This window comes from Coregonus clupeaformis, chromosome 21, assembly GCF_020615455.1.
Source record: "Coregonus clupeaformis isolate EN_2021a chromosome 21, ASM2061545v1, whole genome shotgun sequence".
Lineage (NCBI taxonomy): Eukaryota > Metazoa > Chordata > Actinopteri > Salmoniformes > Salmonidae > Coregonus > Coregonus clupeaformis.
The window spans coordinates 28717517-28740601 of NC_059212.1; the positions used below are offsets into that span (position 1 = coordinate 28717517).

A 23085-nucleotide genomic window follows, 5' to 3' on the forward strand; every position below is an offset into this window, starting at 1 on the left:
AAAAACAAAAACATTAATTGCAGGTAATATTTTTTTACAGCTCCATGGCTTTTCTTTTGAGTGAACAAAATGTAAAACTCAGCACTTTTAGAAAAAGAGAGACTGTTAGAATAGAGCATATACTAGCTAAACGCAAATTTAGATATTGTCAGTCCAAGGAAAAATAAAAAGGAATTATTAAACTCGCCTAACTCAGACAACACTGATTTGACAAACTTGACGTTTGTTTTTTGAGACTGCTGTACTAATTACATGTATTGTAAGCCAGTTGTATTATAATAGTATATATTATAGTATACTTTGATCTGTACAGAAACTCAAATTGTTCAGTAAACATTTTTGTTAACTTTTTTTCTTGTTTGCTAATAAAATATTGAAGATACCACAGCTACAACATTGCTGTGTGCATGTGTGATGACTTTTCAACCCAACAATAAAGTAATTGCTTCACAATTTTGTATTGTGGTCACTAATACTGCCTTAACTACTTGCCTTTGAATTCACTTTATATATATTTTTTTTTACTTTTGATCAATGGCCTATGCTTGATCCCATAATCTTAAAGTTTGTTTCTTTGTGACTGCTGTACTTGTATTATAATACTTTATATTGTAGTATACTTTGATCTGTACAGAAACTCAAGTTGTTCAGTAGCCTATGCTTGATCCCATCATCCATTGAGCCTCGTTCACGCATTGAATGTGTATGTGCCATCCATTGTCTGTAACTTGCTTGGCAGGCCTATCTTTATTTCACCAGGGAGGGGTCACTGCCTTGTGGCTCACAGACAAGAATGTGACAGACTTTCAATTAGACTAATGGCAGGCAATAATACGTGCAAGGTTCTCTGTTATCTGTCCACCAGGCAGTAGAATTGCATTACTTTAAAATATCAAAAACATTCCATCCGCATACAGCTTTCAGCTGTTAAAATGTAATTGTAAGATTTTCATGAATGACTTGTCCAACAAAAGCTCTGTTAATGATACAGGTGTTGTTGTCGGCTTTTAAAATAACCTGACTGCCTGAAAATTAATTTGATATATTTCACAGGGCTGATTTGACAGATACTTTGCGATTCTGACCAATGAGGAGAGAGTCCGCGTGCGATGCACCTCTCTGGAAGGGGGTGGGCGCGAGATTCGGCGGGATAGACACATTTCTGAACAAGAATCCCCCAAAGAGACGGTCACCACGGAGAATTTAAATAAATCAAAAGGAGATGGGATGTGAGTAGCAAGATGAAGACATGAGCTGGAAACAGAATATATAATAGTTTTTGATCATCAGTCATAAACTCAACCACATGAATTACAAACATTGGATGTTTTGTAAATTGTTATTTTAGCTAGCTGGCTCAGCTAACAGTAACAAAGTATAGCTAGTTTTAGCTAGCCAGACATATTAGTTGGCTAATTAGCTTCTTGCTAGCTAGCTAGTTTCAAGTTTAAACGTTTTATTGTCGCATGCACAGGATACAGCAGGTGTAAAACAGTACAGTGAAATGCTTAACTTGCGAGCTCTTTTACAACAATGCAGGAATAAAGGTATCTAATAATATAGATAAGAAGAAGAACACGCGTGAAATACACACACAAAAAAAAGAAGAGAAACACGATAATGCAGTTATATCCAGGTCAGTGCCAGTACCATTATTACAATGTGCAGGGGTACTGGAGTGATTGAGGTAGGTATACATATGTAAGCAGGGATGACCTTGTCATCCTTCTCTGTTTCTAGGAGTACTAGCAACCTAGTTTTGAGTTTCTTGTTGAACAAGAGTTCCCACGGGGGGCCAGTATGAAAAATGTATACACTCACTAACTGTAAGTCGCTCTGGATAAGAGCGTCTGCTAAATGACTAAAATGTAACAACAGCTCTGCAGGAGACAGACCATGTTTTAGTGGAGTAGCCCTGTAGTTTAACAAGGCTAGATACGGCTCTGTCTTTGAGTCGAGAGCTTTCTTAAGCAGTTGTTTTACTGTTTTGACACCGTTCTCAACTAACGCATTAGACTGTGGGTACAGTGGGTTGGATGTGACATGCTTGAACCCGTACAGTTTAGCAAAATCACTGAAAGCTGAACTGTGAGGCGTTGTCCGTACAGACTACCTCTGTGACCCCATGACTAGCAAAGAATGACTTAATGTGAGTTTATCACCTGACTAGCAGGAGCGTCCTTCAGCAAAGCCATCTCTGGGTAATGAGAGTAATAGTCCATCAGTAGAGCATAGTTCTTGCCCTCAAGAGAAAAGAGATCTATTCCTACTTTGCCCCATGGTCTCAATACCTCTTTTTACCTCAACCCACATTGGCTCTTTGCTCTGTTTTGATCTATATTTCTGGCATGTTTCACAGGCTCTGACTGTCTGCTCTATGTCAGCATGAATCTTGGGCCAGAATAACACTGCTTTTGCATGTCGTTTTGACTTTTCCATCCCTAGATGGCCATCGTATTTTGATCAACATGTTTTTCTGTAACACACTTGGTATCATAATTCTTGAACCCTTAAACAGAATGCCATCAAGTACAGATAGCTCATCCCTGTATTGACCATAAGGGTATGGTATAGCTTGTACAGACCACCTGCATATTATGGCTTGAATACCCTTTTGCAAACACTCATCTTCTGCAGTAGCATGTGAAATAACTGTCCACATTTCATCTATGAGACTGGGCAACTCATTCCGATAAGGTTTACATGTATGGTCTCGTTCTGCTCGTATATCTGGTTTGGTTCTGAGCTGTCAAAAGCTGTGGACAATGTGTCTGCCACTATCAATTCTTTCCCTGGTCTGTACTCGAGTTGCAAGTCATATTCCTGAAGTTTTAGAAATGGTCTCTGTTCCCTTGGTGGTGTGTATGTTAGACCCTTCTTTGCAATAGTAACCAAAGGTTTATGATCTGTTTCAGCCCACACTGTTTTACCATAGATAAACACATGGAATTTCTCACATGCATATGACAATGCCAATGCCTCTTTCTCAATCTGAGTTTAGTTACACTCAGAACTTGTCAGAGCCCTGGAGGCATATGCGACTGGGCGCCATCTAGTGCCATACTGCTGTAACAACACTGCACCTAAACCTGCTTTAGAGGCATCTGCTGAGATTTTGGTTTTGCGCTTTTCATCATAGAACCTCAGTACTGGAGCATGCATGATTCATGCCTTGACAAGGAGTTAATGTTAGCTAGTTGACGTGAAGCCTCTTGGCGCCGGTAAGGATTTTCGACCAAAACTTGATGATGGATGAGTCAAAGGCGTGTTCTGTCACTCCTGGTACCATGTTGTATATTCTTGTCTAAGAAATACTAAAGAAAATAACTGTTTTTTAAAAACGTAAGTCCATTTTTATTCAAGTTAACCAGAGCCGTACAAGTATCATGCATTGAGCTGAGCTCTCCCACCCTCTGCGCGGGCTGTGCGTCCCCTAAGTGGTCATATTTCACAGAGTCGTGCGTGGGTAAACAGGTAGTACAGGAGGGGCTAAGCGCACACCCCAGGGGGGCCTCCGTGTTGAGGGTCAGCGTTGCGGAGGTGTTGTTGCCTACCCTCAACACCTGGGGGCGGCCCGTCAGGAAGTCCAGGATCCAGTTGCAGAGGGAGGTATTCAGTCCCAGGGTCTTAAGCTTGGTGATGAGCTTGGAAGGGATTACGGTGTTGACACTGAGCAGTAGTCAATGAACAGCATTCTCACAAAGGTATTCCTCTTATCCCGGTGGGAGAGAGCAGTGTGAAGTGCAATTGAGATTGTGTCGTCTGTTGATCTGTTGGGACGGTATGCAAATTGGAGTGGGTCCCTGGTATCTGGGATGATGGTGTTGATATGTGCCATGACCAGCCTTTCAAAAGCACACATGATTACAGATGTGAGTCATTTACAGATGATAGTCATTTAGGCAGGTTACCTTAGATTTTTTGGGAACAGGAACAATGGTGGTCAGCTTGAAACATGTTGGGATTACAGACTGGGACAAGGAGAGGTTGAAAATGCATGCTCTGAGAACGCGCCCTGGTATTCCGTCTGGCCCAGCGGTCTTGCGTGTGTTAACCTGTTTAAAAGTCTTACTCACATCAGCCACGGAGAGCGAGATCACACAGTCGTCCAGAACAGCAGGGGCTCTCATGCATGACTCAGTGTTGTTTCCCTCGAATCCAGCATAGAAGGCATTTAGCTAGTCTGGGAGGCCTGCGTCACTGGGCAACTCACGGCTGGGTCCACCTTTGTAATCCGTAATAGTCTGCAAGCCCTTCATAGCTATTTTATCTGATCTATTATTTCAGCAAACTACATTTAATCAACATCTGATGCTTCTTGTATGCTTTCTCCATAGTTTGTCAATAAGGTTGCTGCATAACGAAAACAATTTGAACAGGAGACAGTATGGCTAGCAGTGGCAGCAGAAGAAGTCGATACCTTTGGTAAGTTTGAGGGGATGTCTGTTGCCTGGAAACATTATTCTCCTCTCCTCTCTTGTATATGAATCTTATTGGTCTTTCCTTTCTCAGTGATGTTGGGGATGACCATGACTGCATTGAGGTGAAATGTCCCAAGAAGTCTTTGCAGAAAGTCAAGTGGTCGAGGGAAGAGGTAAGTCATGCCTTGAGTGAGTTGTCTTCTGTGGTAGCAGAGTTAACTCCCGAGAAAATAATATTTAATCTGTTTCTCCCTCTTGATCACAAGGATGAGAGGCTGAAGAGGCTTGTGGATGAACACGGAGCAGATGATTGGAATGTGATTGCAGATAATTTCAAGGTAAGTGTCACCCACACAAAATATGCCCAACTCTGACGTTTTTGTCCCTTGCGTACCTGTATATTGGACTGATGTCTTCCTCTTTTCTTTGCATTTCTCCACTCTGACAGAAAAGGTCTGAGTCTCAGTGTCAGCACCGATGGCAGAAGGTGCTCAACCCAGAGCTGGTGAAAGGGCCATGGACCAAGGAGGAGGATGAGAGGGTAAAGACAGTTTCTATTCAGTTTTCTGTCTACCAAGTTCACTACATGACCAAAAGTATGTGGACACCTGCTCGTCGAACATCTCATTCCAAATTATCATGAGCATTAATATGGAGGTGGTCCCCCCTTTGCTGCTATAACAGCCGCCACTCTTCTGGGAAGGCTTTCCGCTAGATGTTGGAACATTGCTGCGGGAACTTGCTTCCATTCAGCCACGAGCATTAGTGAGGTCGGGCACTGATGTTGGGCAATTAGGCCTGGCTTGCAGTTGGCGTTCCAATTCATCTCAAAGGTGTTCGATGGGGTTGAGGTCAGGGCTCTGTGCAGGCCAGTCAAGTTCTTCCACATCGATCTCGACAAACCATTTCTGTATGGACCTTGCTTTGTGCACGGGGGCATTGTCATGCTGAAACAGGAAAGGGCCTTCCCCAAACTGTTGCCACAATGTTGGAAGCACAGAATTAGAATGTCATTGTATGCTGTAGCGTTAATATTTCCCTTCACTGGAACTAAGGGGCCTAGCCCGAACCATGAAAAATAGCTCCAGACCATTATTCCTCCTCCACCAAACTTTACAGTTGGCGCTATGCATTGGGGCAGGTAGCGTTCTCCTGGCATCCGCCAAACCCAGATTTGTCCGTCGAACTGCCAGATGGTGAAGCGTGATTTATCACTACAGAGAACGCGTTTCCACTGCTCCAGCTGACGCTTGACATTGCGCATGGTGATCTTAGGCTTGTGTGTGGCTGCTCGGCCATGATAACCCATTTCATGAAGCTCCAGACGAACAGTTATTGTGCTGAAGTTTCTTCCAGAGGCAGTTTGGAACTCGGTAGTGAGTGTTGCAACCGAGGATAGATGATTTTTACGCGCATCAGCACTCGGCGGTCCCGTTCTGTGAGCTTGTGTGGCCTACCACTTCGCGGCTCAGCCGTTGTTGCTCCTAGACATTTCCACTTCACAATAACAGCACTTACAGTTGACCGGGGCAGCTCTAGCAGGGCAGAAATTTTACGAACTGACTTGTTGGAAAGGTGGCATCCTATGACGGTGCCACATTGAAAGTCACTGAGCTCTTCAGTAAGGCCATTCTACTGCCAATGTTTGTCTATGGAGATTGCATGGCGGTGTGCTCGATTTTATACACCTGTCAGCAACGGGTATGGATGAAATAGCCAAATCCACTCATTTGAAGGGGTGTCCACATACTTTTGGCCATGTAGTGTATATGTATCACATGCTAAATTCTTAACCTTGCTGTGGGTCAATGTATCTGTGCACAGGTCATCGAGTTGGTCCACAGATATGGCCCCAAGCGCTGGTCCATCATTGCCAAGCATCTGCACGGGCGTATCGGCAAGCAGTGCCGGGAGCGCTGGCACAACCACCTTAACCCTGAGGTGAAGAAGTCGTGCTGGACTCAGGAGGAGGATCGGATCATATACGCTGCTCACAAACGTATCGGGAACCGCTGGGCTGAGATAGCCAAGCTGCTGCCTGGCAGGTAGTAACACTTTTATAACAAGTCATAACACTGTTATAACAGGCTATAACACTCTGTGTGTGTCCCAAATGGCACCCTATTCTCTAGATAGTGCATTCCTTTTGACCAGAGCCCATAGGAATCTGGTCAAAAGTAGTGCACAATGTAGGGAATAGGGTGCTATTTTGGGCGCCATCTCTGTTTCTAATGGCATCAGACTTATATGTAGAAATCTCATGAGATTGATCAAATATATTTTGTTTGTCTGAATCACAGGGATATATAACAAATAACAAAAAATATAGTGTTGACAATATAGAACATAATATTGTTCTAATTCCATTTATTTGGTCTGAATCCCCCATAGGACAGACAACTCTATAAAGAATCACTGGAACTCCACCATGCTTAGGAAGGTGGAGCATGAGGGCTACCTGCAGGACGTCCCGACTCGGGTCTACAAGACCAAGGCTTCCATCAAGAAAAGGACCAAGTCCTCCTGCTCGTCCTGGCGGAGACAGAATCACTATTTCATGACTATCCCTACAAAGGTGTGCACAGATTTACCAATCAGCACAATAAACTAGGCTGAAGAAATCGACTGAAAATCACCATTGAAATCAGTCCCAAACTGTTTGTTCATTTTATTACACTGTTGTTTGTGTTGTGAATGTGTGTTTTGGTAGATTTCAGGATATTCCCTTGGCTTGTTGGATGGCCAGTACATGGACAGTGTTCCTGAAACCTCTTTCTTTGTCCCGGTGAGTATCCCCTCTCTGCACTCACTCAGCTTAGCTCAACCATGTTGCAAGTGAACTCCTTCCCTCCAATGTATAGTAGTTCCTCCTCTGTAATTCAGCATTAAATGTAAGATAAGAGTGGAATAAGACTTGTAAATCAGCTGTTTTTCCAATCTCTCCTGGGCTGCGTGTACCCCAGCAGTCGTTCACTGATGGCTCCCCCAACAAAGAGCAGAGAATTAAGGAACTCGAGCTGCTCCTTATGGCAGCCGAGAGCGAAGTTGGGAGACGAGAAGCTTCATGTGTAAGAAGGAACACGTATGTGTAGTCAGTAGTGTAGTATGCTCTAGAACCCATCCCTACCACCCTCCCCACCGGCTTCCCATCTCACTCCACTCACCCCATCTCACTCCACTCACCCCTGGTTAGCTAGCCGTTCACCCCTGGTTAGCTAGCCGTTCACCCCCAGTTAGCTAGCCACTCACCCCCGGTTAGCTAGCCACTCACCCCCGGTTAGCTAGCCACTCACCCATGGTTAGCTAGCCACTCACCCCCGGTTAGTTAGCCACTCACCCCAGGTTAGCTAGCCACACCCCCGGTGTCAAGCCAAACATGACAATTGGCATGAAAGTTGTATGAGGAGTTGGCAAGAGCAGAAACGCACTGATACTCAGGCTAGCTGTTCACAACATCTGTCAGGACTCTTTAGATAGATGAATGAAAAAATGCACAGTTCATGTTTAAGTTTCGGCATGAAAGTGAGGCTCCTGCTGATGTCCACCCTTAGTCTCATTACATTTACATTGGTAAATGTACACTACCAGTTACAAGTTTGGACACACCTACTCATTCAAGGGTTGTTCTTTATTTTTACTATTTTTTACATTGTAGAATAATAGTGAAGACATCAAAACTATGAAATAACACATATGGAATCATATAGTAACCAAAAAAGTGTTAAACAAATCAAAATATATTTTATATTTGAGATTCTTCATATAGCCACCCTTTGCCTTGATGACAGCTTTGCACACTCTTGGCATTCTCTCAACCAGCTTCATGAGGTAGTCACCTGGAATGCATTTCAATTAACAGGTGTGCCTTCTTAAAAGTTTGTGGACTTTCTTTCCTTCTGAATGCGTTTGAACTAATCAGTTGTGTTGTGACAAGGTAGGGGGGTATACAGAAGATAGCCCTATTTGGTAGAAGACCAAGTCCATATTATGGCAAGAACAGCTCAAATAAGCAAAGAGAAATGACAGTCCATCATTACTTTAAGACATGAAGGTCAGTCAATACGGAACATTTCAAGAACTTTGAAAGTTTCTTCAAGTGCAGTTGCAAAAACCATCAAGCGCTATGATGAAACTGGCTCTCATGAGGACCGCCTTTTGACTGGTACTGTACACCTCATGGTTAGGGCCCAGAGTTTTTTCTGGCCAGATCTCGTGGTCAGGAAAATTCCTGGTCCTACTCATCATTGGTTCTGACCTTTCCATAGCTCTGGTCCAGGGTGTTTTGTACGGCTTGCTTACGCTATGCCGTCAGCATTAAGGTCTCCGCTTGCTTCCCAGCCGAAACAGTTTGGAAGAGTTTGGGCATATATTATGACAAAGTTTTTGTTAGTTTTGGACTTTGGTGAGGGTTTTTCGGCCGTACGGGCACACATATTTTTTCTAGAGGCAAGCCGAAGTTCGGAGACAAAGTCTATCTTAGTTAGATGTAAAATTGCTCGACTAAGATCTCGGCAAAAACATTAAAATGAATGACAGATTTCTTGAGTTATCTTATATTAATTTGGACTATTTTGAGCTACGGTGTCTCAAAATAGACAAACAGTACTATTGCTGCTTTCTTCTCGTTTTTTCAAGCGAAGGTCTTTTAAGAGAGTATGCGAGCACACTCGTTCGGTTCGACTAGACGAATTCGGCTTGGCACCAGCCGAGCTGAAGTATGCTGATGCCTTTAGCAATCCACATGTAACGCACTGGACCAGAGCTAACCTTTCTTTGACCCCTCCCGCTCAACAGAACACGGAAGGTCACTACTCCAGCTGGTCCAGCAGCCTGACAGACGACGGTCTGACCAACACGACCCTGAGCAGCTTGGGGGACCAGAGTATGGAGGGCCATGGCTCGGCTGTCTACACTCCTATGTCTCCCAGCAGGTTCCTGGCCGTGGAGGCAAGCGCTGTCCTCTCCTCCCTACAAACCATCCCCGAGTTCGCAGAGACTCTGGAGCTCATTGACTCGGTCAGTTGGGTGATTCTCATGAAAGCAGTTTTAACCATGGAAGTAGCAAAATGAGTTAGAAAAACCATGATGCATCTGCAACAATCAACTATCATTCTGAAGACTATGTTGCATAGTTTATGGCACAGTGTCTCATTTTAAATACATTTTACATTTTCGCCTGAATTTTATACATTTTCAGGCCAAATTCTTAATACTGAAATGCGTCCGTATTAAATTGTCGGGGCATTTTATACAATTTTACTTTAGAAAACTCCAATTTATTTGAATAAAAAACCAAATATGTTGCTGTAGTTTGTCCATAAATCAGAAAAATTGTATACTAGGTGAAGTTTACGTTAAGCTATAATGTTTATTACGTAAAAACACAGTGTCTGGACATGTTTCTCATTACCATAGCAATTTTTCAAGTTGCTGTAAAAACTCCAATCATTTTTTAAATAAAGTTTTATTCACCCATGATACATTATCTAGAGGAGCAGTCCTTAGATGAGCACAAGTTCATTTAATGTCTTCACTTATATGCCTTCAGAATGAGGATCTTATTCTCAAACAACCCCTTTATGACAATTGACCTTCTCATTACCGAAATGACTAAAAAGCTCAAATTGAGAATAACTTAGAGAACTATTACCTTACCAACATGGAGGCATGATTGGGCTTTAGTGATGTGGTCAATTGTTTGCTGATTCATAATAGCTGTCTCCTATTACTTGCAGATTGAGCTAAGGGCCTCTCAATACCGAAACACACATTTTTCATTACTGTATCATTTTAAGGTCCTTTTCGGTAATGAAATCCTTAATTTCGGCAATGATAATAAGCTAATTCTAATGTATGTAATGGGTGTGCTGTGCTGGTAACTTTAATTATTTACTAAGACCACTCCTTACACCTATTGTATAGATTTTTTGTAAAACATCAGTTATTTGATTAAGTAGGGTTTGTCAAGAAATATCGGTGTATAAACCCCATTTATTTAACTTAAAGCCACAATCTGGAGTTTGTGTTTCAGCAAAGAGCAATCTTCCATTTAAAGGAGGATATCCCCCATTTTGACATGTGTACCTGTTTTAGCACTTACGTATACTGTTGTTTGATATCCCAAGACAGTTTTTAGGCCATATCCCACATATTTAGATACTTTATAGGCATATCATATTTGCTCATAGGATCCCATTCAATTTAGAAATCAATCTAAAATACCTTAGAACCACACATATCCATGTCCTAAAACACCAATGTTACCTGTAAACACCTTGGAGAAAGTCCCTTATTTATGCTTAAGTCCACTTCTGACTTTTGAAAATACATGCATGTAATTACAGTACTTATACACTGAACAAAAATATAAACACAACATGCAATAATTTCAAAGATTTACACTTCATATAAGGAAATCAGTCAATTGAAATAAATTCATTAGGCCCTGGTCTATGGATTTCACATGACTGGGAATACAGATATGCATCTGTTGGTAACAGATGCCTTAAATAAAAAAGGTAGGGGTGTGGATCAGAAAACCAGTCATGTGGTGTCTGGTGTGACCACCATTTGCCTCATGCAGTGCGAAACATCTCCTTTGCATAGAGTTGATCAGGCTGTTAATTGTGGCCTGTGGAATGTTGTCCCACTCTTTAATGGCTGTGCAAAGTTGCTGGATATCGGCGGGAACTGGAACACGCTGTCATACACGTCGATCCAGAGCATCCCAAACATGCTCAATAGGTGACATGTCTGGTGAGTATGCAGGCCATGGAAGAACTGGGACATTTTCAGCTTCCAGGAATTGTGTACAGACCCTTGCGACATGGGGCCGTGCGTTATCATGCTGAAACATGAGGTGATGGCAGCGAATTAATGGCATGACAATGGGCTTCAGGATCTCGCCACGGTATCTCTGTGCATTCATTTTGCCATCGATAAAATGCAATTGTGTTCGTTGTCCGTAGCTTATACCTGCCCATACCATAACCCCACCGCCACCATGGGGCACTCTGTTCACAACGTTAACATCAGCAAACCACAAGATGCCACACAAGATGCCATACACGCTGTCTGCCATCTGCCCGGTACAGTTAAAACCGGGATTCATATGTGAAGAGTACACTTCTCCAGCGTGCCAGTGGCCATCAAGGGTGAGCATTTGCCCATTGAAGTCGGTTACGACGCGAACTGCAGTCAGGTCAAGACCCTGGTGAGGACGACGAGCACGCAGATGAGCTTCCCTGAGACGGTTGTGCAAACCCACAGTTTCATCAGCTGTCCAGGTGGCTAGTCTCAGATGATCCCGCAGGTGAAAAAGCTGGGTGTGGAGGTCCTGGGCTGGCGTGGGTGCACGTGGTCTGCGGTTGTCAGGCCATTGAAAGTGCTGCAAAATTCTCTAAAACGACGTTGGCTTATGGTAAAGAAATTAAAATTAAATTCTCTGGCAACAGCTCTGGTGGACATTCCTGCAGTCAGCATGCCAATTGCAGGCCAATCTGTGGCATTGTGTTGTGTGACAAAACTGCACATTTTAGAGTGGCCTTTTATTGTCTCCAGCACAAGGTGCACATGTGTAATGATCGTGCTGTTTAATTAGCTTCTTGATATGCCACACCTGTCAGGTGGATGAATTATCTTGGCGAAGGAGAATTGCTCACTAACAGGGATTTAAACACATTTTTGCACAAAATTTGAGAGAAATATGCTTTTTGTGCGTATGGAACATTTCTGGAATATTTTAGTTCAGCTCATGAAACATGGGACTAACACTTTACATGTTGCGTTTATATTTTTGTTCAGTGTACTTATGCTAAAATAACGGGTCTTTAGTCAATTGCGTTATCAGTGATTTTAGTTTTATGCAAGTCATTTGGGGTTGACAAATGACACAGTTTGATGATGTATTGGGTTACTGAATCTCTAATAGTGCCCGGTACAGTTTTTCAATGGCAAACTATGAAACACTCATTACCGAAACATGCATTCTCATCTCTGAAACCTGTTTATCATTACTGTAATGCACCAATATTTATAAAATATTAGGAAAAATAAAATGTGTACTTGAGTAATTTTGGCTTAATCTGATAGTGTGCCTTTTGTTCTCTATCTAATATGTCATTATAAATACCTAAACATGCCAAGTAGCTATGACAAAAGAAACTAGATTAAGAAAAGGTTATGTGTTGCGGAAAAATGACAAAATACATTTTAATAATTACATTTTAAATATATTTGTTTTCAGTGTCAGGCCTTTTAATTAGATGAGCAATGTACAAAAAATATTAGAAATATATTTGTTTAACTTTTTTTGGACTTCGAAAACTCTTGCTGTAATGAGAATTTTTGGATTGGTAGTTGTTGAAATTGTGGTAAAATGCATAATATCTGATCAATAAACATAACAATCATTATGAAATCGATAAATACAGATCCTGATCTTAGTGATCCAAGAGGAATTATGGTGGAAAATGTGTTTCTTTTTTTTGTCATTTTGTTTTGTCAAATGAAAATTATTAGCATTCTATTTATGTGGTAGTGCTCCTCCTGTCTCCCTGTTGGGTCTGACTCAGTATGACACATAGATACAATATAATACTACAACAAGTTGTCTATTTAATTCTGTGGTGTTATTTCTGCTCTTTTTCCTCCTGTCTCTCATGTTTATTTTCAAACGAAGCACTGGCTCAGTTTTTTCATCCTGTGAAGTGTGTTCATAGATTAAGGTTATTGAACATGCAGATAACTGTTAGGTTGTGTAATTCTGGTTAACAATCCAAATACAATTAAGTATAGTCATTGTGTTATAATCACGTTTATGTCAAACCATTCATTCTTATTTGACCCTGTAGGACCCAGTGGCTTGGAGCGAGGTGACCAGTTTCAGCCTGAAGGAAATGACTTCGCCCCTGAAACAGGAAGTGACATTGTCTGTCTCTCAGGTGGGGATGCCAGAAGGAGCTAGCTACCATTTTGAGGACTCAGTCATAATGGACCTGAGTGAGAAATACACTGAACTGATGCCTGCCTCTTCACCCAACGTGACCAAGCTGAGCACACCTACCTCCATCCTGAAGAGGAGGGAGAGTGGGGAGCAGTACCCTGCTAGTCAGTGTCACAGCGCCTCCTTTTTGGATAACAGCACCTCCTCACCTAGCATCACTCATGTCAAAGCACTGCCATTCTCTCCCTCCCAGGTAGGATGTCCTGTTTAGGTAATGTATAATATAATACCATCAAGTAATTATGCAAACCACTGATCTATGATCTAAACAGATCAACATTCACAAGGCCACAGGGCAGACGGATTACAAGGACGTGTGCGCTGACCAACTGGAAAGTGTCTTCACTGACGTTATCAACCTGTCCCTGACTGAGTCTGTAATACCAACATGTTTCAAGCAGACCACCATAATCCCTGTGCCCAAGAACACCAAGGTAACCTGCCTTGAGCCATGACTATCGACCCGTAGAACTCACGTCTGTAGCCATGAAGTGCTTTGAAAGGCTGGTCATGGCTCACATCAACACCATCATCCCAGAAACCCTAGACCCACTCCAATTCGCATACCGCCCCAACAGATCCACAGATGACACAATCTCTATTGCACTCCACACTGCCCTTTCCCACCTGGACAAAATGAACACCTAAGTGAGAATGCTGTTAATTGACTACAGCTCAGTGTTCAACACCATAGCTTAGTGAGGAGCTCTGAGCGCACTAAGGACCCTGGGACTAAACACCTCCCTCTGCAACTGGATCCTGGACTTCCTGATGGGCCGCCCCCAGGTGGTAAGGGTAGGCAACAACACATCTGCCACACTGATCCTCAACACAGGGGCCCTTCAGGAGTGAGTGCTTAGTCCCCTGCTGTACTCCCTGTTCACCCACGACTGCGTGGCCAAGCACGACTCCAACACCATCATTAAGTTTGCCGTCAACACAACGGTGGTAGGCCTGATCAACGACAACGATGAGACAGCATATAGGGAGGAGGTCAGAGACCTGGCAGTGGGGTGCCAGGACAACAACCGCTCCCTCAATGTGATCAAGACAAAGGAGATGACTCCCGAGTTGCGCAATGGTCTAAGGCACTGCATCGCAGTGCTAGCTGTGCCACTAGAGATCCTGGTTCGAGTCCAGGCTCTGTCGCAGCCGGCCGCGACCGGGAGACCCATGGGCGGCACACAATTGGTCCAGCGTCGTCCAAGGTAGGGGAGGGTTTGGCCGGCAGGGATGTGGGTTCGTTTCCCACGGGTGGCCAGTATGAATTTAAAAAAAATAATAATAATAATAACATGTATGCATTCACTAACTGTAAGTCGCTCTGGATAAGAGCGTCTGCTAAATGACTAAAATGTTAATGTTAATGATCATGGACTACAAGAAAAGGAGGGCCAAGCACGTCCCCATTCTCATCGACGGTGCTGTAGTGGAGCAGGTTGAAAGCTTCAAGTTCCTTGGTGTCCACATCACCAACAAACTATCATGGTCCAAACACACCAAGACAGTCATGAAGAGGGCACGACAATGCCTGTTCCCCCTCAGGAGACTGAAAAGATTTGGCATGGGTCCTCAGATCCTCAAAAAGTTAAACAGCTGCACCATCGAGAGCATCCTGACTGGTTGCATCACCGCCTGGTATGGCAACTGCTCGGCCTCTGACCGCAAGGCGCTACAGAGGGTAGTGTGTACGGCCCAGTACATCACTGGGGCCAAGCTTCATGCCATCCAGGACTTCTATACCAGGCGGTGTCAAGAGGAAGGCCCTAAAAATTGCCAAAGACTCCAGCCATCCGGAGCGCCAAATCTATGTCCAAAAGGCTTCTTAACAGCTTCTACCCCCAAGCCATAAGACTGCAGAACAGCTAATCAAATGGCTACCCGGACAATTTGCATTAAAAATATATATATAATTGCTGCTGCTACTCGCTGTTTATTATCTATGCATTCACTTCACCCCTACCTACATGTATACAGTGGGGAAAAAAAGTATTTAGTCAGCCACCAAGTGTGCAAGTTCTCCCACTTAAAAAGATGAGAGAGGCCTGTAATTGTCATCATAGGTACACGTCAACTATGACAGACAAAATGAGAAAAAATATCCAGAAAATCACATTGTAGGATTTTTTATGAATTTATTTGCAAATTATGGTGGAAAATAAGTATTTGGTCAATAACAAAAGTTTCTCAATACTTTGTTATATACCCTTTGTTGGCAATGACACAGGTCAAACGTTTTCTGTAAATCTTCACAAGGTTTTCACACACTGTTGCTGGTATTTTGGCCCATTCCTCCATGCAGATCTCCTCTAGAGCAGTGATGTTTTGGGGCTGTCGCTGGGCAACACGGACTTTCAACTCCCTCCAAAGATTTTCTATGGGGTTGAGATCTGGAGACTGGCTAGGCCACTCCAGGACCTTGAAATGCTTCTTACGAAGCCACTCCTTCGTTGCCCGGGCGGTGTGTTTGGGATCATTGTCATGCTGAAAGACCCAGCCACGTTTCATCTTCAATGCCCTTGCTGATGGAAGGAGGTTTTCACTCAAAATCTCACGATACATGGCCCCATTCATTCTTTCCTTTACACGGATCAGTTGTCCTGGTCCCTTTGCAGAAAAACAGCCCCAAAGCATGATGTTTCCACCCCCATGCTTCACAGTAGGTATGGTGTTCTTTGGATGCAACTCAGCATTCTTTGTCCTCCAAACACGACGAGTTGAGTTTTTACCAAAAAGTTATATTTTGGTTTCATCTGACCATATGACATTCTCCCAATCCTCTTCTGGATCATCCAAATGCACTCTAGCAAACTTCAGACAGGCCTGGACATGTACTGGCTTAAGCAGGGGGACACGTCTTGCACTGCAGGATTTGAGTCCCTGGCGGCGTAGTGTGTTACTGATGGTAGGCTTTGTTACTTTGGTCCCAGCTCTCTGCAGGTCATTCACTAGGTCCCCCTGTGTGGTTCTGGGATTTTTGCTCACCGTTCTTGTGATCATTTTGACCCCACGGGGTGAGATCTTGCGTGGAGCCCCAGATTGAGGGAGATTATCAGTGGTCTTGTATGTCTTCCATTTCCTAATAATTGCTCCCAAAGTTGATTTCTTCAAACCAAGCTGCTTACCTATTGCAGATTCAGTCTTCCCAGCCTGGTGCAGGTCTACAATTTTGTTTCTGGTGTCCTTTGACAGCTCTTTGGTCTTGGCCATAGTGGAGTTTGGAGTGTGACTGTTTGAGGTTGTGGACAGGTGTCTTTTATACTGATAACAAGTTCAAACAGGTGCCATTAATACAGGTAACGAGTGGAGGACAGAGGAGCCTCTTAAAGAAGAAGTTACAGGTCTGTGAGAGCCAGAAATCTTGCTTGTTTGTAGGTGACCAAATACTTATTTTCCACCATAATTTGCAATAAATTCATTAAAAATCCTACAATGTGATTTTCTGGATTTATTTTTCTCAATTTGTCTGTCATAGTTGACGTGTACCTATGATGAAAATTACAGGCCTATCTCATCTTTTTAAGTGGGAGAACTTGCACAATTGGTGGCTGACTAAATACTTTTTTTCCCCACTGTATATTACCTCAATTACCTTGACTAACCTGTACCCTCGCACATTGACTCGTTACCGGTACCCCCTGTATATAGCCTCGTTATTGTTATTTTATTGTTACTTTTTATTTTGTAAATATTTTCTTAACTCTCATTTCTCTTAAAACTGCATTGTTGGTTAAGGGCTTGTAAGTAAGCATTTCACGGTAAGGTCTACACCTGTTGTATTCGGTGCATGTGACAAATATAATTTGATTTGATTGTCATATAATTATAATAATTTATTCTCTGCAAATTGACCACAACTAAGCCCAAAAAGAGATTGTATTTGAAAATGACAATAATTTCATATCTTGATTACCGTAATTTTCAGACTATAAGCCGCGCCTTTTTCCCCATTTTTCGACCCTGCGGCTTATATAACGGTGTGGCTAATCTATGGATTTTTACAGCTAACGGCCACTAGAAGACCTCCTAGGTATTAAACATTAAAACACCTGCGGCTTATAGTCCAGTGCGGCTTATATATGTACACATCATTCAATTTAGCTGCTGCGGCTTATATTCCGGTGCGCCTTATAGTGCGGAAAATACGGTACATTGAGACACAATTGCATATGTCTATAATTGGTGAACAGATTTCCTAAATGAAACTCATTTTTAGCAGAATTCCTGGAGATTTTATTTTATTTTACCAAAAACTAAAATCCCCTAAAAACGTTGGGCTAAAAACCTAGGCGGGTCCAAGAAAGTCACTTGCGCGCCGGTTTTGGCCCGCGGGCCTCCTGTTGCCGACCCCTGCAGTAGAGTACATTTGTGATATATTATATAAATATATGGTACAAACACTACCCTGAACTTCTGTATTTCTCTGTAGTTTTTCAACGTGTCTGGAGTTGAGGATTTGACTCTAGACAACCCAGCTCTGACGTCCACCCCAGTGTGCGGTCACAAACGTGCCAACACCACCCCCCTCCAGAAGGAGTTAACAACTAAGTATCAGAAGGAGAATGCTGGGTAAGTGAGTTTTCTAGAACAGTTCTGTGTTAATATTTCACTCCTCCACCCATAGAGGGTTTCTCACATGCATGTACTGTCTGACTGTGTTACAAGGTTCAGGACCCCCAAGATTCGTAAAGCCATCATGTTTCCCATGCCACTAACTCCAACACCCTTCAAGACTGTCACGGCCACCCAAGAGAAGATGCAGGCCCAGCTGAAAATGATGGTATATTTATAACACAGGAATAACATGTTTATAAGTAATGTCTGTATTGTGTGTATTGTATTTGTCGTGTGAGGGGATGTAACTCTTCCTGAGTGATGTGTGTGTGACTGCGTGCGCGCGCGTCCATGTATGTGTGTGCCCTTGCTCATGTTTCTATGTGTGTGTGTGGGTTCTGTTAGATGCAGCAGCCCCAGTCCCTGGCCTACCTGGAGGAAGAGGTGCTGAGAGAGGAGAACAAGGTTGATATGTTAATTCATGGAGAAACTCAGGCTGACTTCTGCTCCTCCTGGAAACATGAGGTATCCGAAGCTCGTATTCATCCATAGAGATTTGTACACAGTAATTATGAAGTAATTCAATTCCATTCAAACAACTTTATTTGTCCCCTTAGGGCAATTATGTCAGGGCTATAGCGGTGCTTAAGACACATTCAACAAACAACAAATGAGCACTAAAGAGTAAATCGAGAATAAATAGACAAGAACATGAGATATATTGACTTCAAAGTGCCGTCCAATAAATATATTAGTATTAAACATAGATGGAAATAAACATTTTGTTTTTTTACAGTCCTATCCATTCCATGTTTTGTAACCCAGGTTGATCCATCGTCCAGGAGTGTTAGGAAATCCCTGGCTGTGGAACCCTGGAGTAAGGACTGCCACAGTGCTCAACTCTATTCCCAAGAACACTTCAACAATGTACAGGTGAGAGGAGAGGATCAGTGAGAAATCACTATTAAAGTTACCATCAGAAACACTGAAAATGAGACTCATACAGACTATTGTAGATGAGGGTGGCAAACCACGGTGAGAGTGAAGGACAATTAAGAGAGGATTGAAGAATGAGACAGTACTTTAAAACTCTGTCTCAGATCCATGGGGAGAGCCTGCTGATCAGCGCGCCCCTGAGGTCATCCATGCTGGGCTGTGAGGAGCTGGTGTACTCGCCATCCCCTGTAGTAGTACCAGGGAGAGAGGAGCCATGCTGTTACCTGCCCCACCACACCCTCACCATCGCCCCGAGGAGAGACGACAACTGTGAGTGGGATGCTGTGGTATTTGGGAAGACTGATGATCAGATGATCGTAGCTGAGCAGGCCAGACAGTTCCTCAGCTCCCAGACACCTGGCTTTACCTCCAGAACCTTGGTACTCTGACAGGATCTCAATACTACTTAGGCTGTTTTTAGACATTCAGCCCAATTCTGATTTTGTTTGCCACTAATTGGTCTTTTGACCAATCAGATCAGATCTTTTGCCAGTAATTGGGCAAAAGATCAGAATTGGGCTGCTTTAGTAGTGCAGCTTTAGTAGCTAACAGTTAGCCTGGTCCTTCTGTTTGTGCTGTCTGGCTTGACACTGACGATGGGAGTTGGCAAGAGAGCACAAACAGATCTGGGTCAGACTAGCTAACAGTCACTAAGATAGTTTTTACACAGAGGTATGCTAATACTAGACAATCTTACTATAGGTAGGAAACATCATATTACCTACTTTTATTTTTTGTCCAAGATTCCCACAAAACAACCACTTGTATTTCTTTATTTGTCTGTTTTCAATTAGAGGTTGATAGGAAAATGACAACCACATGTAGCCGATTAACCATACTGGTAGCAATTAATGTAAGTTATTTTGTATTTAATAACCTTATTTTGAATGTGCTCCGTTAGCACTTATTATTTAAAAGGTGAATATGAAGAGAAATTCATAAATTGAAGTCTTAAAGACCATAATTCTGTTGATTTTGCACTATAAAAAAGTGGTATCTCTATGTGATGCATACTGTAGCAAGAGAAAGGTGGAGGCATTTAATGAATGTTTTCTGCATTGAAGGTGCAGAGAAATTGGAATGGGTACCTTTTAAATTTATTGTGCAGAAGCCTTTGAAGCTTTTCTCATCAAAAATCATATTTAAGTTGGACATCTGAAGGTGTTAATGCTGTGTTACTGTTAAACAAAACCCCACCTGATCTGAATTTTTAACACTTCATCAGTGAATCATGTTGGATACTGAATGTACTTTTCAAAACTTATATTGAAATGTACTGTTACTTCTTTGCACAGACTGTAAACATTTTCTAATTATTTTGAATTGGACAATAGCTTGTGTATCTAATATCTCTCCCTGGAGATGAAAGCATTGCAAAAACACATCCTGCCCCATGTTCACATTTTGTCCCATATTATTACAAACACCGTTGATAGCCTTCCACCTCAGATGTCTATGCAGATGCAAATTGCACTTATTGTTTTCAAAATGTGTGTATTCCTTTGGATGTAGCATACACATTTTGTTATGAGTTAATGTACTGTTAACTGTTATTATTAACCAGAAGTAATGGTGATGGAGGAGTTGGGTATTGTGGCATGGTACTGTGTGCATATTTTGCTGCTACTGAGACAAAGCAGGTCATGCACTTCTGAGGGTCAGAAGCCATTGGAAAAATACTGCCTGGGATAAACATACTTGATGTGTACATAAGTTAAAGTACTTGCTCTATGGGTGTCAAAAGAGTTTGTTTTATGTTTATGAAAGGTACACTGATGCAGTGTAGAATGATTTTACTTACCGGTAGCTAAAATTGTAAAATGGATAGGTATGTAAACTGATTCCTTTCTTAGCAAAGTTTTAAACATGGATTTTAATTTGAAATCATAAAACACTATTTAGCAAGTTCCGTAAGGCATTTTTAAGAAGGTCAAGTGTTGATCTACAGTATTTGATTCTGAATCTTAGTGTGTTAATAGTTTTACCCTACATTAAGAAGTATTTTATCAACCCGTGCAAGCTATAGGTAATACATCCAGCTAAATATAGGGAGTGACATTTTTTGGCAAATAGGTTTCAGTTGGTAGGAGTACTAGGGCAACTGAAGGATATTCCAATCAAAGTTCATTTCAAGTGTACTGCATCTTTGTGTAAAGATTTATTGTAATATGGTTTAACATTTTGTTTACCTGTAATATAGTTTATTTTTAAACCTGTTCCTAATTATAGGTTTGGAGGGGAAAAGGTACATGCAGCACTGTGGTCTTTTATAAAATATAAATTTGTTTTTCAGTTTTTATGACACATTGTTTATGTCACCTATGTATAGAGTCACTGCCAACTCATGCACATGTACCTCAGTTTGGTAATAATAAAATGCTAAAACTATTATCTTGTGTTGCAGTAAGTTCCCACTAGAGGAGTGTGTTTTGCTTTTGAGTGCCTGAAGACTGGGTGGGCAGGATGCTCAATCTTCAATGTCATTCATACTATGAAGAAGGCAAACAATGATGTAACATTACAATGTATTTTATAAAAATATAATATATACAATATGTACAAATTAAAGTGAAGCAACAGTGCAAATAACAATGGGGTAAAAACAGCTAAAAATAAGGGATCACGGTTGGATATAAACAGTAAAGAAGACGGACAGAACATGTACCTTTGCTGTACTCCATTAATCTCAATGGTAAATAGAGGATAAACAACATACTCCAGAACAAGTAGTGCAACATGTCACATGCTTATGATAGATCTTTCACTATTACCCCAAAATATGACAGCTATAATAGCTACAGTTTTGTGAACTGTGTAGTTTGTGTTTTGATTAACTTAACAGCCATGGAAACTACCACAGAATAAAGGCCTGCACAAACAGTACCAGTCAAAAGTTTGGACACACCTACTCATTCCAGGGTTTTTCCATTTGTACTATTTTCTACATTGTAGAAGAATAGTGAAGACATCACAACTATGAAATAACACATACAGTTGAAGTTGGAAGTTTACATACACCTTAGCCAAATACATTTAAACTCAGTTTTTCACAATTCCTGACATTTAATCCTAGTAACAATTCCCTGTTTTAGGTCAGTTAGGATCACCACTTTATTTTAAGAATGTGAAATGTCAGAATAATTGTTGAGAATGATTTACTTCAGCTTTTATTTCTTTCATCACATTCCCAGTGGGTCAGAAGTTTACATACACTCAATTAGTATTTGGTAGCATTGCCTTTAAATTGTTTAACTTGGGTCAAATGTTTCGGGTAGCCTTCCACAAGCTTCCCACAATAAGTTGGGTGAATTTTAGCCCATTCCTCCTGACAGAGCTGGTGTAACTGAGTCAGGTTTGTAGGCCTCCTTGCTCGTACATGCTTTTTCAGTTCTACCCACAAATGTTCTATAGGATTGAGGTCAGGGCTTTGTGATGGCCACTCCAATACCTTGACTTTGTTGTCCTTAAGCCATTTTGCCAGAATTCCGGAAGTATGCTTGGGGTCATTGTCCATTTGGAAGACCCATTTGCGACCAAGCTTTAACTTCCTGACTGATGTCTTGAGATGTTGCTTCAATATATCCACATAATTTTCCTCATGATGCCATCTATTTTGTGAAGTGCACCAGTCCCTCCTGCAGCAAAGCACCCCCACAGCATGATGCTGCCACCCCCGTGCTTCACGGTTGGGATGGTGTTTAGCGGCAGGTAGCTTAGTGGTTAAGAGCGTTGTGCCAGTAACCGAATGGTCGCTGGTTCTAATCCCCGAGCCGACTAGGTGAAAAATCTGTCTGTGCCCTTGAGCAAAGCACTTAACCCTAATTGCTCCTGTAAGTCGCTCTGGATAAGAGCGTCTGCTAAATGACTAAAATGTAATGTAAAATGTGTTTTCCTCCAAACATAACGATGGTCATTATGGCCAAACAGTTCTATTTTTGTTTCATCAGACCAGAGGACATTTCTCCAAAAAGTAAGATCTTTGTCCCCATGTGCAGTTGCAAACCGTAGTCAGATTTTTTTATGGTGGTTTTGGAGCAGTGGCTTCTTCCTTGCTGAGCGGCCTTTCAGGTTATGTCGATATAGGACTCGTTTTACTGTGGATATAGATAC

The 23085-nt window shown here is 42.1% G+C and overlaps 1 protein-coding gene across 3 annotated transcripts; it reads left to right on the forward strand.

The window, feature by feature from the left end:
• The first annotated feature begins 1148 nt into the window (after positions 1-1148).
• Positions 1149-21364, forward strand: LOC121535186 (myb-related protein A). Of its 3 annotated transcripts, none has more exons than XM_041841993.2 (15): positions 1149-1229; positions 4338-4425; positions 4513-4594; positions 4688-4759; positions 4870-4962; positions 6246-6466; positions 6813-6996; positions 7132-7206; positions 9216-9437; positions 13274-13618; positions 17855-17994; positions 18091-18205; positions 18385-18504; positions 18805-18912; positions 19080-21364. In XM_041841993.2, the coding sequence occupies exons 2-15, from the start codon at positions 4388-4390 to the stop codon at positions 19362-19364; spliced, it is 2100 nt and encodes a 699-aa protein (XP_041697927.2). In that variant the 5' UTR covers positions 1149-1229; positions 4338-4387; the 3' UTR covers positions 19365-21364. The 3 variants fall into 3 exon arrangements, with proteins under 3 accessions (XP_041697927.2, XP_041697926.2, XP_041697928.2); XM_041841992.2 differs by lacking the exon at positions 1149-1229 and adding an exon at positions 1263-1636; XM_041841994.2 differs by lacking the exon at positions 1149-1229 and adding an exon at positions 1263-1636 and having other exon boundaries at positions 13274-13363.
• Positions 21365-23085: the final 1721 nt, after the last annotated feature.